Source organism: Juglans microcarpa x Juglans regia, chromosome 2D, assembly GCF_004785595.1.
Source record: "Juglans microcarpa x Juglans regia isolate MS1-56 chromosome 2D, Jm3101_v1.0, whole genome shotgun sequence".
In the NCBI taxonomy this organism is placed as follows: domain Eukaryota; kingdom Viridiplantae; phylum Streptophyta; class Magnoliopsida; order Fagales; family Juglandaceae; genus Juglans; species Juglans microcarpa x Juglans regia.
In genome coordinates, this window is record NC_054596.1 from 4,577,376 (window position 1) to 4,594,292 (window position 16,917).

At 37.0% G+C, this 16,917-nt stretch overlaps 2 protein-coding genes across 9 annotated transcripts; one reads left to right on the forward strand and one right to left on the reverse strand.

Annotated features, from left to right (window-relative positions):
* The first annotated feature begins 3,798 nt into the window (after positions 1-3,798).
* On the forward strand, positions 3,799-16,534 carry LOC121249045 (ABC transporter I family member 11, chloroplastic). 8 transcript variants are annotated; one of them, XR_005937576.1, is made up of 12 exons: positions 3,802-4,018; positions 4,121-4,181; positions 4,749-4,828; positions 5,477-5,528; positions 5,691-5,824; positions 6,198-6,312; positions 6,454-6,540; positions 6,713-6,761; positions 7,274-7,358; positions 8,107-8,230; positions 16,085-16,331; positions 16,489-16,534. XR_005937576.1 is itself a non-coding variant. In XM_041147691.1 (11 exons), exons 1-10 carry the CDS (start codon positions 3,924-3,926, stop codon positions 8,183-8,185), a joined length of 819 nt encoding a protein of 272 aa, XP_041003625.1. In that variant the 5' UTR covers positions 3,800-3,923; the 3' UTR covers positions 8,186-8,230; positions 16,085-16,534. The 8 variants fall into 8 exon arrangements, 4 of the variants coding, with proteins under 4 accessions (XP_041003627.1, XP_041003625.1, XP_041003624.1 ...); XM_041147691.1 differs by having other exon boundaries at positions 3,800-4,018; positions 7,292-7,358; positions 16,085-16,534; XR_005937577.1 differs by having other exon boundaries at positions 3,801-4,018; positions 8,107-8,253; positions 16,085-16,534.
* On the reverse strand, positions 9,130-15,018 carry LOC121248040 (protein LAZY 1). Its single transcript, XM_041146396.1, has 5 exons — positions 14,655-15,018; positions 14,499-14,565; positions 13,140-13,921; positions 12,207-12,483; positions 9,130-9,443 (listed from the first exon to the last, which is right to left on the reverse strand). The coding sequence occupies exons 1-5, from the start codon at positions 14,658-14,660 to the stop codon at positions 9,424-9,426; spliced, it is 1,152 nt and encodes a 383-aa protein (XP_041002330.1). The 5' UTR covers positions 14,661-15,018; the 3' UTR covers positions 9,130-9,423.
* Positions 16,535-16,917: the final 383 nt, after the last annotated feature.

Consider the following 16,917-nt stretch of genomic DNA (forward strand, 5'->3'; position numbering starts at 1 on the left):
CCACCATTATCCGAGTAAATGGTTTTGATTTTTGATTGAAACCGTGTTTCTACAAGGTGTTTAAATTGTGGAAAAATTGTGCTAACACCAGATTTGGTTTCCATAGGATAAAACCAAATATATTTTGTGAAATGGTCAACAAAAATCAAATAATAGCGGGATCCATCAATTCCAATTGAGTTGGAAGGTCCCCAAATATCAGTGTAAATGAGATCAAGAGGCGCATGACTTTGAAGACTATTTTGCCGAAATGGTTGTTTGTGAGCTTTATTGATGGAACAAGAAGTACAAAGAGAAGGAACATGATTTTCTTTTATTATTGGAAGAGAAAAAGAGTTGACAAGCTGATGAACCATTTTCTAAGACGGATGTCCAAGGCGTTTATGCCACCCATCAACGGAGGTCCGTTCATGCACGTTAGCGACCATTGTTTGAGAAGATCGCACCATGGACTCCGGGAGGGTGTAAACACCATTTTCACACGCACCTTTAAATAGAACTGCCCTTGTGATCGGATTCTTAACAAGAAAAAAGGAAGGGTAAAATTCAATAAAAACACGATTTTGTGTGGTAAAATGATGGACAGAAATGAGATTTTTTTTAATATTGGGAACACAAAGCGTATCATTTAAATGAAAAGTACGTGTGGGTGAGTGAAGAACCAAGGAACCGATGTGAGAGACACGCAAACCTAAACTATCACCGATTATAACCTCGTCAGTGCCATCATATTCGGAATGAACTGATAAATTGGTCAAATCACTAGTGATGTTGTGAGAGGCCGCTGAGTCAATGAGCCATTTTGTGTCTTGGGTTGGAGCAGTGGAGACACAATTTGCCGTTGCTACAGAAATTGGACCTTGGGGCAAAATTTAGCAGTATGGCCCATCTGTTCACAGAGTTGGCATTTTGGTGTGTATCGGTGCTGGCCATTGGACTTGGGCTTTCGGGTGTCACGTGAGCCATTTGTGTTGTCAGACTGGGCTGAGTAGTTAGAAGATTGGCCTCCATTATTACGGTCTGAGCCATTCGGCTTTGTGGAACCCTTAGAATTAAAGCCTCCAGATGAAGAACCAATACCTGTTCGTCAATGGGAGTAATTTGCGGAAGCAACCAGTTGCTGGGAAGTAGCTTCAAGGCGGCGTAGGTAAGCATCGTGACCAATAAGGAGATCATGTAACTCCTCGAAGGTAAGTGGGCGTTCCTGTGTACGAATGGGAGCTACAATCTCACAGAAATCAGCGCCCAAGTCATTGAGAATGTAGAGTATCATATCATCTTCAGAAATGGGATGATCAATGAGAGAGATTTCATCTTCAAGAGTTTTGACAGTGTGCAGGTACTCTTGAACCGTTTGATTTCCCTTCTTTATCAGAGTCAATTCCTCTTTAAGTTGCATAGCCCTAGTTCGGGATTTGTTGGCATACATTGTGTGTAATTTTTGCCAAGCTTCCTGAGAGGTTTTTGAGATGGAAATGAATGGTGTAATTGTAGTGGTTGTGGAGGCCAAAATAGCTGAGAGGATAAGCTCATCTTGTCTTATCCAGTGGGTTCGTTGAGGAGTGGAAATGGAGGAATCATTGGAGAGAGGGCAGGGTTTATCTCCAGTAACATAATCAAGGAGATTATACCCAATAAGCAAAGCCTCGAACTGGGCACGCCATTGAGGAAAAATGGATGGAGTGAGTTTTTCATTGATCTGTGAGGTGATATTGAGAGCAATAAGAGGAATTTCTGTGGGGGATGGTGGGTTTGAGATCGGGTTATGAGTGTGTTCAGAGGTGGGGATCGAATTCTCGTTGGAGGACGGCTCTCCTGATACCATGATGAAGTTTGAAAAATAAAAACAAAAATTCCTTTGTTGCTGTCAGGAAGGTTTTTCCTTATTTTATTCAATTGAATTGTACCAAATATATATACAAGCAGGCTGGAACTATTCTAGGAAAGAAGCTAAAAATAAGCCTAATGTTTACAAGGCATTTACACATATTTGACTAACTGTTATATACTGAATTTTAGCCTAGAATCAGGATGATAAATCATGAGCTTGATTTGAGGGATTTTCCTTGATATAATTCTATCACTCATTATCCTGATCTCTCTCTCCCAACAGATAATATCTGATCCAAACCCAGTATGCTGCATACAAGCAACATGAGTGGGACAAGCCAAAAGTCTGGCATGGTCAAGAGACAAGAGTCATAACTTGAAGAATCCAAGTGACGAGCAGCTTGGACAAAATCAGAGTCCTCTTCAAGCACAAGGTAATCTCAATGTTTGTCTCAAAAAGCTGAAGGCCTGCAATATCTGACTGCAAAGCTCTATGTACGTGATGCTTTCTGGTTAATTCAACAGGATGCTTATAGCAAATATTGGGACATCTTGACAGCCAATTACTGCATGCTATTGTTGCATAAGCCATAAAGCATTTTTTTTTCTTTGCTCTTATTCTCTTTCAGCTTATGGAGAAAATTAATATGGAATGAGGACATCAAAATTTTCAAGCATAGGTGCTGTCGCAAACTAAGGCCTCGTTTGTTTTTGTAGATGAGATGAATTGAGATAAAAGTTGAAAATTGAATAAAATATTGTTAGAATATATATTTTTAATATTATTTTTTGTTTTGAGATTTAAAAAAGTTGAATTGTTTATTTTATTTTGTATAAAAATTTAAAAAAATTGTAATGATTAGATGAGATGAGTTAAAAAATTTTCTAAAAACAAAAGAGGTCCAAATGTAAAAGGAATCAACCAGAAACCCCAAAACTTCAAGGTGCTTCATAAGGTCCATGTCAGAGATCATCCTTACAATAACAAACCTTGATGTCGACATGGTTTAAAATTAGTTGCTTGTTTCTGTTTACACTGGCTGCTCCAGTACATGCAGAAGATGTAAAGGACTGCTAATAAAAATTCTTTTACACTGACTAACCGCTGCAGTCCTGCCAAACATGAAGTACCATATGTAGCAGCACCCGGATAAATCCCTCTTCAGCACCATTTATCGAGGTCAAGAACACAATGGGATCTCAGGACTAATTGTCCTGCATTTTTCTCCCAACAGCCATAAAATTTATCTTCGCTGTCTTTGCACAGAGAATTCTTCTTTCTGCCCCTTTTTTCTGTGACATATAACAGCATTACCGTCCACCTCTGTTTGTTACAAATCTAAATACCAGCACTAGTGAATTCAACAACTGAACACTTCCATGTCTTAATTTAAGTATTTTCCTTGGTTGTCTCACATCAAGGGGTGTTCTAGCACTTATACATTGCAAGTGCTTTTCTCTTGGGGAGAACTAAAAGACTAGAGAGTGTCGAAGACCCAGAAAACATGGAAATTTATTCAAACACCAAACGTTGGTTGATTTTGTACTGCTAGTCTGCTACTACCATAAAGGGAAAAGGGTACGAGCCTTCGAACTATTTGGCAACAGGTAAAGCGCATAACGTGCTCGAGGGTGAGGTCAAAGGGTCTGACTGATTTTCACAGGTAAAAAATAAACGCGGGGAAAGCACAGAACTTTCTCCGAGGCACGTTCATGGTGGGCTTGATCAGAGTGCCGAAGTCAGGACTCGGTACAAACCGAAAGAAAGCCGGCAAAAGTAGTGGGATCTTATTATATGACACTTTGGGAAGAGTCACCCCAAAGAAAAAGCATCCGAAAATTTTGATAAAATAGTGCGAGAAACTAACTAAAATATTTTTCTATATAAATTTGGTATCTAAATATTACACGATTATTTTTAAAACAAAGGAAAAGAAATAAGAGGTTAAAATAAGGCCAGGCCTGATTTTTATAGAAAGGAAAGGAGTAGCCCAATTCCGGAGGCCTATTATTAAAGCCCGAATCATCATTATATCGCCAATCTGACTGAGATTCAAGCCGACCCTGAAGCCCAAAGTCCTTCACCGCTGGAGATGGCGAGCTCAGTCACCGATTTCATGTTCCTCAGAGGCTTGACAGCTCTCGAAAGAGTACCAATCCCGAGCACACCCAAGTCCTCCTCCCCCAGGCAACCTTTTCGCCTTCACACTTGCTGGAATCACTTTCTCTATGTTTGATTTGAAATTCTCTGCGAATTTGATTGACGTAGAATTTTGATTTTCTCTTCCAGTTATTCGATTTTCCGAAGAAAACGGTTTTCCGGAATTGCATGTGATTACTCCTGCTTTGAAGTGAGTTTCCTCTTATTTTTTGTCATATCTATTTTACTATTCTGTAGTTACTGATTGAGGTCTTCATCACAAATTCTGAACACATCGAAGTTAGTGACGGTGGAAATGTATGTAATTATGGGGTTTATGTTGAAAGTACCGTCCAACTGGCTAAAATACTGAATTATAGTTCTCGTGAAATTGCTACTTGTTAAAGAGAGTAATGTTTTGATAATAAATAACGTTACAACTGTTTTTTTTTTTTTTAATATATGTGGTAAGCATTTCTGTCCAAATAGCGATTAAAATACATGGAGAAAGTGGTAAATGTTGAACTTTCCCTAATATTTTGAATCGAAGGATTCTAAAAAATTTCCTCTTGCGTTGCTTTAGCAGGTAGAACCTTTTATGTTTCTTGCATCCTGCAGGTAGAGGCTTTTACCTTTATGGAGGAAATCTGATTTAATGGTTTTGAGTATGTAGTTGCTGCTTTGGCAATAAATATCGCTTTCATGTTTGCTAGTAATTGAATTTGAAGTGAAAGAGCTGGTAGTTATTGAAACAATAGTTTAATTTTTTATTTTCAAGGTTAGGGATGTTAGCTATCGACCCCCGGGGACCCAGCTCAACCTTCTGAATGCAGTTAGTTTTTCCCTTCCAGAGAAAAGGTACACATTTATTGTCGCTTTTTTATATGTATGATTCGACAGAATAAGATTAACAAAAATGTTGGAAGTTTGGGATCTTCCTTACAAATGGCTCTATATAGGACTTCCCAGTGTAAGGTATCATTCCAAATGGACCATCCTCTCCATCACATCAATCACCAGGCTTTTTAAAGGTTGTTTTCCATATTTCTTATGATTGTCTAGTAGAATCAGATTATGGTTTCTCATTGAACTGGGTCAAACTGTTTTTTTAAGGTTGGAGCCATGGTAATTTGGAGACCCTTTCTCCTACTCAGATTCTTTAGCCAACATAACATGTTAAAACAAGACAGAAACTTTGAAGATTGTGAGTGGTCAATGGATGAGCTTAGAATTTTTTTCTTCAAGACTTTATTTTATTGGTTGATTGTAATAGACTTCAATGGCATGAATATTCATGACTTCCTTGTATCGCCAGTCTAACAACTATAGGTGTTGTTCTTGTATACGCCCTATGTACTTGACTATACCTACGTTGTATCGTTAATAAAATTATTATTTACCGATAAAAAGAAACGATTGAAACATATTCATGATTAGTAACTTTGAATTTCTGACAAACTAAGACCTCATATTTGCGGGATAATTTGTTCAAGTCAATTGCTGCAGCTTTGGTTTAATATATGGACGAAGTGGAAGTGGAAAAACTACACTGCTGCAGGTATATACCACTTTTCAAGCGTGTGCTAGCGTGCTTTGAGTAAGACAATTTAAACTATCTATATAACCTGCTGATCAAAAATAAATTGAACAATTTATATTAACCCATCCCCCTTTTATTATTCAATGACTTGTGTAAGTTGCATTTATTTCCATCTTGCAGCTTCTTGCAGGGCTGAGTAAACCAACTTCAGGATCCATTTGTATTCAAAGATATGGGAATGATGGCAATCCAAATCAATCTCCTGAACCCGTACTCCCTGAGAGAGTTGGAATTGTCTTTCAGTTTCCTGAGAGGTATTAATTATTAAATGGAGAGATGAAAAGTTATTTTTTCTTTTTCCTGTCCTCAATGCTCGGTAAAATGAAATGTGTTCTTATAATGCTATAAGCTTATGGTTACGTCAAATAGATTAAATCATTAGAATCCATCCAAAAACTTAATTAATTTGTAACCTATTTATTTTTTTAACTAATATAGGTTTTCCATGGCGGTACTTTAGTTTTGCATGCATGATTTGCTAATCAAAAAAGTATTGCATGCATTATTGCTGGTGCAATTCTTGAGTTTCTTGTTGCATTGACTAAAAGTTGCTCTTCCCAAATTTCTTATGGCATTGTTGGGTTTCTTGTTCTTTAATTTTTAAGAGCGTGTCATCGTGCAAGATAGGTACTTTGTAGCAGATAACGTGCTTGATGAAGTTACATTTGGGTGGCCAAGACAAAGGGGTGACCTCCAATTCAAGGAACATCTTGCTTTGAGACTCCAAAGAGCAATTAATTGGGTATTTGTGTAATCCGAGTATCAACAAAGTTTCTCCTATTTGCTGCTCCCTTATATATTTTGTGCTCATTATTTGTTAAGTCTTTGTTAATTATATCGTACCATGCATATTGTCCTTATCTAAACTCTTTGATGATGACAGGTAGGTTTAAATGGGATCTCCTTGGACAAAGATCCTCATACACTTAGTGGTGGCTATAAACGTCGGCTTGCCTTGGCAATTCAACTAGTAAGTACCTAGATATTGATATAAATGCTTGCAAACACAACATGCTTGTGAATACACATAAAGACACACGCAAGTGACACCTTAGCCTCGCAGTTTCATGAGATAACCTTTTACATAGCTCCTTAGGTGTGACATGAATTGAAACATAATTATTGGCTACTCTATTCTTCAGGTAGAAATCCCAGATTTATTGATACTGGATGAGCCTCTTGCTGGTCTAGGTATGGAGATGCATTTGGTCCTTTTCATTTCAGAATATTGGTTGTTTTTCCAACTTGCATGCTCATGGAATCCAAGTAGGCCCATGATTTACGAACATATGGAATTTCATAAGTGTTCATCTAATAATCATGCATTCCTTCTCCCTTCAATGTTCTGAAATTTTTTGTACTAAAATGCTTGCAAAACATTTATTAGCTGTTGATAGTTAAGAAGGACCTGCTCTTTGTGTTGAATTAAAATTCCTGTGGTAGCCAAACTAGTCCATTTTTCTTGACTAAAGTACTGAGTCGACTTTGGTTCGGTGATAGTTAAGTTTTGGTCACAGTTGAACCAGTGGCTCCAGAGTTTAGGAATTTTCTATTTACTTGCCAATGGGTTCGATGAAGAACCTTGCTTGGAATTTTTTTCAACTTTTTCTTATGATCCTCTTGCTTCTTTCTGATCTTTAGTTTACTACCTTTTCTATATACTGTTGTACTTTTAATTTTTTTTTAAATGCTGCTTTGATCAGATTGGAAGGCACGTGCAGATGTTGTGAAGCTTTTGAAGGTTCTGAAGAAAGAGTTAACTATACTAGTTGTCAGCCATGACCTCAAGTCTGCCTTTCCCTTTCCTCTTTTATATTGTGTACTCTAAAAGAAACTATTGCTCTTTTACTTATCAAAAAAAAAAAAAAAGAAACTATTGCTCTTATGTTGTGTTTCTTGTTACTACTAATTGTACTTAAAACCAGCGTGTTTTCTTAATTGGACTTGGTGGCTAAAAATTCTAATATTTAAAGTTGAAAGGGGCTTTCATTCATCCACAGGAAAATTGAGTTAAATTTTAATAATCCGTTTTGTAACTCTCACTGCTCTTGCTTGAACTCCAACGTTGTGTTGATGGCTGACATGCCAATATCATAGCTGACACCACCGCCCTTCCCAAGAAAAAAAAAGATGTTCACATATGAACTTCCTAAATTTTTCTTATTCCATATAAGTATGAGCATTTTCATTATATTCTAAAATTTAGTAGATCTATTATATGAATGCCATCAGAAACAGGTGACCTGATTTTAAGTTCTATTTAGGGTGCAGTGGAGTGGGTTTCAAAATTATTGATCTCACAATGGCTGATAGGAACAACCAAATCCTTTTTGTCTAAGTTTACTATATATCATGAACCTATTATTAATTTCATTGATGATTTCCACAACGCTATATAACATACCTTAAGTAATTGGTAAAAAGAAGTCAAGGTTTTTTTAGCTTCTCTTGTTCTCTCCTCTCTATAATTTTATGCAATTTTCTTTTTTCTTCATTTTTTGTTCGTTTTCTCATGAACTTCTTGTGTGCCTTTCAGAGAGTTAGCAACTCTAGTCGATCGGTCCTGGAGGATGGAAATGGGTGGAATTCTTAGGGAAGAGCCTGTGCCAGTTTAAATCTGGCAATATGATTTTGCCTTCATCAACATCAGATGCTGTGAGGTTTGCCCCTGATGCTATCAGTGGTTCGTTTGTGTGTATGATATGAATTTTCAAGGATTCTTTTTTTATTATTTTTAAAAAAATCCACTTAAAAAAGCGAGAGGGTTGAAAAAAGAAACTTTTATCAGGCAATTAAGGCTATCACCTCCACAACGGTTCTTTCATCTCCAATAATTTACAATCAATCATGAACTTATTAATAGAGGACAGAGGCTCTCGTCTTGCTATTTAAATGATTGAACTACGTTGTTCTGAGTCAAGTTAGAATCTTAGTGCTTGAAATGGACATGAGGCACCTAAACATTAACCACCAAAAGCTGAAATGTATTAAAGCCTTTTTTAAATACAAAAGCTGAAGGTTACAGAGTCTGGCTATATTTGGCTAATCAATTTTTGTGAATTTTTTTTAGCAAAATTTTGAGATATGTTTTTTAAATTTGGATAATTTTTTCTTGAAATATGTCTTGTTTTGGGATTTGTGAAAGTAGATGGGAACAGTTGAAAAGTTGTTTGAATATAATTTTTTTTAAGCAAGTTTAAGTGCTTCGAAAGAGGCATAGCCCAAATACATAGGAAAAATAGAAATATAATTTTTTAAGGATATTTTTATTTTGGCTTTAGTAAAAGTTGTTTTGGTTTTTGTGTTTTTTAATTTTCATTGAAATCTAGGCAAATGATTGGATAAAAAGTTGAAATAGTAAATTTTTTTAGATTGAAAGGTATTTGGTTCGAAGTTGACAAACGTTTTTGGAAACTTTTGAAAAATGGACTTAACCAAACATGGCCTCTAGTTCTCATATTGTTTGACTTCATTAAGGGAATGGATGTAGATGACTACTTATGCATACATTGTAGTCAATGTTTAAGAAAAGAATGAAGTGCTCCACACGACAAAATAGGCATGATATGGGAAGGACCTTCTTACTTAAATCTTGGGATATTCTTAATAATACAGATAATACTTTGGGTAATCAAGTTACCCAAACTACCATTATTAGGAGGCTTACAAGAAAATAGTCACAGCTTTATTAACACACTGAGGAAGATAAGACATACCTTCTTGACCCTTGACTTTCTTTTGAGTCCTCATTGCTCGTATCACTCACAACATAACAATATGTATAATCAAACACTGCATTTACATCCTTACTTATGAGGATGACGACATGTTTATCTTATTTCAAATCCAGTCACTAAAGCTCCAACACCAAGTCTACAATGCCAACAGTGGAACTGGGTTAGATGTATAAATCAGTAAACTAAAAATCTTTGCACTGCTACTGTCTGGCAACAAGTATGGTCCAAAATGAAGTTGCACAAATGAAAAAAGTATGCCAAATTGTATTTACATGACGTGACCATTTGACAAAAATTGCCAGCATGATTAGATATCTAGAAATATCATCAAGTTGAACAAATAATGGATCGTGAAATCATATATTCATGACATCACAGAGTAACTGTTTTTGCTTTCTTTATGATATTATATCTTTCAATTCCTCATTATCTTTTTGCATTTTCACTTGTTAGGAAAAATTTTTTTTCTATGAATCTTTGAAAGATTCATGGGAAGATAACAGGAAATATTTTGTACCTTGAAATATCTTGTTAAATTGATGTTGATATAACATCTCCATCCCTTCAATTATTGGGAAGGTACACTTCCCACTCTTCGACTAATAAATGATTCACACTATGTACCCCAAACTACCAACAGTACGCGAACTGCTAAAATCTGACAAATTGTACCCTTGTCCAATTCTAACTGTGAAGATGAATGGAAAATAGATCAAATAGCTGGTGTAGCACAATTTTAATTATTGGATCTTAATAGAGGCAAATAAACACATTCGAGTGAAAAACAAGCTTCGTGAGTGGAAGACGGACATAGTGTGCTTACAGGAACCCAAGCTGAAATTTATCCCCAAGAGAGTTGTTAGGAGTTTATGGAGTTGTACTTATGTGGATTGGGTTTATCTTGCTTCTGAAGGGGCCTCAGGAGGTGTTTTGGTGATGTAGGATAGAAGGGTGGTGGAGAAATTGGAGGAATTTATTGGGGAGTATATTGTGGCATGTTCCTTTAGGAATGTTGATGATAATTATTTATGGGCTTTTGCTGGTATTTATGGACCGAATATGGACAGTAGTAGAAAAATGTTATGGAAGAACTTGCTGGAATTCATAGCTGGTGGAACTTACCGTGATGCATAAGTGGTGATTTTGATGTTACAAGGTTTCCTAGTGAGCTCTTTGGTGACAGCAGATTATGACCAGCAATGACAGAATTTTCGGAGTGTATTTTTTACTTGGGTTTGAGAAATATTCCTCTCATTGGTGGTACTTATACGTGGTCCAATAATCATATGTGGTCTAGATTGGACAGATTTTTAGTGAGTGGGAAACTCACCATCTGGAGCTTTGTCAAAAGAGGCTGCCTTGACTATGCTCAGATCATTTCCCATTATTACTAGATTGTGGTGGTATTCAGGGAGGACGTCGGTATTTTAAGTTAAAAAACATGTGGATGAAAACTAAAGGTTTTGTGGAAAGGGTTAGGCAATGGTGGGATTCTTATCAAATTAATGGCACCCCTAGCTTCATTTTTGCAGGTAAATTGAAAGCTCTAAAAAATGATTTTAAGTTATGGAATACTCAATCTTTTGGTGATGTAAGAGACTATAAAAAGTCCATGCTAGAGGAGCTTCAAGAGTTAGAGAGGACTCAGGAAGGGAGGGCTATTTCTATGGAGGAAGCATCTCAGAAGGCTGAGCTAAAGGTAGAATTAGACAAGGTTGTGTTATTGGAGGAGATCTCTTGGTGTAAAAAATCAAAAGTTTTACGTTTGAAAGAAGGATACTGTAGCACAAAGTTCTTTCACAGAGTGGCAAATTCCCATAGGAGAACTAACACCATTGAGATGCTGAAAATAGAAGAAGTGGACTGTATGGAGGCTCCTGTGATTAGGGAGCATTTCGTTGGATTTTTTGAACACTTAGGCCTCGTTTGGTTACACAGATGAGATGAGATAAGATAAAAGTTGAATGTTGAATAAAATATTAGTAGAATATAACTTTTTAATATTATTTTTGTTTTGAGATTCGAAAAAGTTGAATTATTTATTATATTTTGTGTGGGAGTTAGAGAAAGTTGTAATGATTCTATGAGATGAAATGAGATGATTTGGTCTGTGTAACCAAACCAGGCCTTACTTTCTGAACAAGTGGGATGGTGGCCAAAACTCGATTGACTAGCCTTTGAGTCTATCTATCCACAACAGGTTTCGTAGCTAGAGCGGCCTTCTGAGGAGCGAGGTCCACAGTGTGGTAAGGAGAATGTTCAAAGATAAAGCACCTGGCCCTGTCGGCTTTTCCATGGGATTTTTTCAAACTTGTTGGGATGTGGTGAGGGCGGATTTAATGAAAGTGTTCCAAGAATTCTTTTCAATCTGAAAATTTGAAAAAAACCTCTACACCACATTTATAGCTCTCATTCCTAAGAAGATTGGGGCCTCAAAGGTGAAGGATTACCAGCCCATTAGCCTTGTGAATGGGATATATAAGATTATTTCTAAGGTACTTGCCAATTGCTTAGGAGAGGTTTGGGGAGGATCATTACCAAACCCCAAAATGGTTTTGTTAAAGATAGGATCTTAATAGAGAGTGCACATTGTAACTTGGTAGTTTGAGGGTGTAATGTGTTAGTGCCAATAGTTTGGAGGTGCATAATGTAAAATGCCTATTACTTGGACTGTGTATTTTCACTTTTTCTTTTTTTCCTTTGTGGGGGTGGGGGTGACTGTTTTGCTATCTATACAAGCACAGGATTGAAGTGTCTCCTTTCTCAGAAACTCATGATCAGAGTATTCATACTTTAGAAGTTACAAGTTTTTGTTAAATGTTCCTATTCTGGAATCTCAGATATGGTTAAATTTCTCCCAGATGTTTTGTAATGGTAAAGCACATAAATTGATACTTACAGTCTGCATCTGTCTTGATCCAATGCTCTTTTGCACTTAAATTACTGCCATGCAGCCTGTCTTGAGGTGGTTTCAAGTTGGACTTATGACATGGGATCCCCATCTTTGACATGGACCCTAGAGTAAAGCCATTGTTGTCTGCACCTGGGTACATATGCTCTTTATTGTTGTAGCAGCCGTTGGGAGCATTATTGGCCTTATATGTGTGGGAATCGGCAAAATCTCTTGCAGCTATAGTGGTTTCAGGATGGATTTTTTTGTGGAACATACGTATGACCTGCATGCCACATATAAAGAAGCTAACATCTCGTGGACGATTTTTAGATCCATTCAATGCACTGTGGAGGCACAACTCTTAATTAAATTGTGGTCAAGGTCAAATGATACATAAAGAGTACAATATATCCTTAAAAGTTATCGACTGGTTTGAGGGATAAACATTTTTTCCCATTGGATATTAAGATTGTTAGATAACATGTTTCACATTGCTACTGTGCTTTGTATTCGTTATTGTTGACTTTGATTGGAGGATCCTTAGTGTGACAGCCTTTGTTGTGCTTTCAAAATAGTAATTTTTCTTCCTTTTTGTGGGTTGGCGGCGAGGGGTTAAGGTAAGTTATAATAAAAGACTATAAGATCTCTTGCTAGCAAGATTGCTTGGGTCAAGAGGTTGAGACAGGATCTTGAATAGGTGGCAGATAATCCATATCATTTAATTATTTTGTTTGCCCAGAAAAAAAAAAAGAAAAAAAAAATCTAACTCTTTTGTTTAACTTCAGTATATCCTAATTGTCTGGTAATGTGCGTAGAGGAGGAATTCACATTGAGCTTATTAGACTATAGTCTATAAGTGATTAGAATGCAGTGTTAATAGTATAAGGATTATGTCTAGACCCACGGTTTCTCTGAATACTCTAGTTCTGAAAGACCAACCTTGCGGAGTATCTTCTTGGTTGAAATAGAGTCAGCTGCATCACCACTTTTAGAAGGGACAGAGTTCCTTGAAGAAGCATGGAGCTTTTTAAGCATCTTCTTCACGAGATGCATGGCGGACTTTTGTGCTTTCATGGCCTGCATATTCCCCCCCTCAATTTTCTCTGTGTCTTTCTTATTTGTTATTGCTGTCCTAAGAAACAGCTCTTCAAGTGATGTCTTCTCTTTTTTTACTTCTTTTCTCGTTTCTGGAAGTTCAATTGAAGAGCCAAATAGATATCCTTGGAGTGGACATACCAAAATCTTCTCATAACATTCGGTTTCAGCCTCGTCCATTTGCTTGCCACTGAGTGTAATAGTGCTAGCATGACTGTTCCTCCCAGATGAGTCGTCACCACACTCTTCTTTAGTTTCAGCCTCAAGGAACTTCTCCAGCTCATAGTTGATGAGCTTCAAGTCATTGTCTGTCAGTTCTGTTTTGCTCTCAGTTATGCTCTCCAGAGGCATGGCAAACGTAGGTGTTGCAGGCTCATTAATAATTGGTTCCAGGCCGAGAGTTCCAATCGTGAGGAAGCCATGGAAGAGCTCGCAGATCACAGCAGATGTTTCTTCTTCTACCTTATCTTCCTCTCTTTTGGCTTCAGTATCAGAAAAATATTTCTCACATTCATGCTTGGCTTGGTTGAAGGATCTGGGTCCATATGTGGAGCCAAAGCTTGGCTTCATATGGGCATCTTGGTCATCAAGTGATGACTGTGCTGAAAGGCAGATGCAAGGGTTTCCTGAAATCAGAGTTACAAAGGGAGTTAGGATATTGATGAAAATAATTAGGGAAGACAGACCTTCATATGAGCAAGACGTGTGTATTCTTTTTGTTTTTTTGTTCTCTTTGGTGCTTTGGGAAGGGGAATGTGGACCAATCTAGTGGCTGCTCCATTCTGGACATGTATGCCTGCTGGTGCTCTGAGGCTTGAATAATTTCTTCGGTGATCTAAGTGGACGGTATGGAATTTAGAACAAGGCGGCCCCAACACTTATTGCTGAGGACCTAAACCCAGTGGCCCTGTGCCCACAAAAGGTTGGTGGCTCATCCAACTTGGTTGCCACAATGCTAAATCACTGAAAAGGTTAGATGTTTCTTACACAAAAGGTTGTTCATGTTTTTAAATGCTGAAGAATTACTCTTACAAAAAGAATAATGAAGAGTTACTGAATTGCACCAGTCAACAGGTGCTGATGCATAATTTGCATTGTAAGACATTGAGCAGAAGTCATGGTTGTGTAGTAAATTTAATATATGATAATTTATGTATTGATGATGTATGCCTTAAGGAAGGTTGATGAGGACAGTTTGAATACCAATTATGAAATCCTTGATAGGCTCGATGCTACTATGCCGAAATTTATGGTGCATCCAGTCCAGTAACTGCAGTCGTCACAGGCAAAGATGAATCAGAGGACTGAAAAGTGAAAGCATTAGTGTTATTCTAAGTTTGGTAGAGTTTTCAGACTTACCTTCATTTTGATCTCTTTCAAGGATTTGATCTTAGATCTCCAGGCGGCTATAGGAGATGGAAATAGAGGTAGACTTAGATTGCAATGGAGTTGGGCCTCTAAAGGGAGAACTTAGAATTTCTAAAGAGCAGGAGGAGGATCAGTTTATGAAAACTGTTAGCAAGTTGTAAATTCTGGTGGAAGGATATTGGATAGATATGAATAGAGAGAAACATTTAGAAAGATACAAGATTGCAGTTGGTTGTTCATTTCAAGATCAAATCATGTGGGCAAATAGGAGTGGTTTTTCGAGACCCACACAGTTGCTACCCAAAGCATGCTTAGGGTAGTTGCACGGGCATATTAATGAATATATAATCAGCCACAGGGATATTAAAACTGGTATACCAATGAATCTTTCATTTTGGTTGCATCCAATAAAAATGTTGTTCAAGATGCAAATAAGCACATTCAATTACAGATGGACATGGCGTGCTGAGATGGATGGATAGACGTATTTAAATCTGTACACATCTAACTTTTGCCTGTAATCATGATAGATGATGTTTTTTGTTTGTACTTCACAAGGAATTTGGTTAGGAGGCCAACTGTGATTGATTATATATTGCTGAATGTTGTTTTCTGAAAAGATGATTAAATTTTTAATATATTTTATTCATTAATAATTGGTAGGGCATGCTATGGTTAAGATATTCCTTGTTGAAAATATTATAGGATGCACTTGTCCTACTGTGATTTCCTCGGTTGGGTAGGCTGGGCCATTGCAAGTATTTGTCTTAAGACCTGAGCTGTTCTACTATAAATCTCATATCTTTTTCATCAATTTTATACTCGTTTATATTTACTAGTGCATGACCACCTTACAAAGACAATAATATCACATTAGAAACTTGTAGTGAGTGTTCTTTAATTCAGAGCTGTCAGCATGTAGAGGATCCTGTGGTTGCTGTGTAAAATTGAACTCGATCAAACATCTCTGTAGCTTTTCTTTTTAATGGTTTTTTCCTTTGATGCTATCTCAGTGATAGTGGAAATACTTGAAGGTTTATTGCTGGTTTTATATAGTGACTACTAATATTTGTGAATACTATTACAAAGCTGTTCATTGTATGCTCAGTACCATCAATGGCCAAGTCTTTCATCAGTTCTCCCTTGACTCCAGAAAAACCTTGAATAGAACAAGGATGTAATTTGGTAAGTTTGCGTATAAGATCCATAATAACCATGGTTTCAGACCATTTGGTGTAAGCTGTATACATTTGGGACCCAGGACAGACACAAGGCGTTTTTTCCCCAAGTTATCACTTTGACATAACTCTACTTGCACGTTTGATGGATTAAATTTTTCGCTTTCCATGTAATGCTGTCGTGAAAGCCATTTGGCCATAATATTCTCTGGCATTTATATTTGAACTATATTCTCAATGCAGGCATGATTGTGACGTTTAATGGCTATATAAGCTTGTCTGCTCAGCTGCCTTGATTGCTATATCGACTGTGTTTTGACCGTGCATGGAGGAATCACCATGACAGGATTGCCAGCCATGAAAATTTTAAGGTTACCCCACTCTGATTCTCGGATGTTAAAGTGAGCTGGGAAGGAGAAAGCTGTGTAGGCTTGGAGACAAAAACCCACACGGCCAGCTTTAATCCCACAGAAAGTGAAATGGGTTTCAGGTAAAATTTGATGTAATCATGTACAGTTGTGTAATTTTCATCACCTGTAGGACTCTATTCTGTAAATTTTGATTTTTAACCGTGAAAACCCTTGACTGGAAAATCTTCCTTGGATTTTGTTTTGAGGAACTACTACAACTTTACTATTGTTGGACAGGTGATGCCCTCATTTTTTCCTTATTCAGCTTAAGAATTATACCAAATTCTGAGAATTATACGACTTCCTTATTCAGGCAATAATAATACCTTTGCATGCCATCAACTCTACATTAAGGTTTAAGCAGAGCATAAAAATGAATTATTTTTTGTAGCTTAAGTACAATAATGTGACCCATCAATCATATTCTATATTGGAGTGGTTGATTATAGGCATCATCATCGACCATCTGTGGAATCAGGAGATATGATCAATCCAAATGGTCCAATCTTGTTTCCTTGTTCTATTGCCGTAGAGCATCTTTCGTTCCCTTTTAAAAAAAATTAAAATAAAAAATACCCTATACTTATCGACCATAATGAAGATCAGACAAGCTTACACATATCTATCAGTGTCCTACCAATTAGGGTGAAGTAGGGTGCCCAAGGC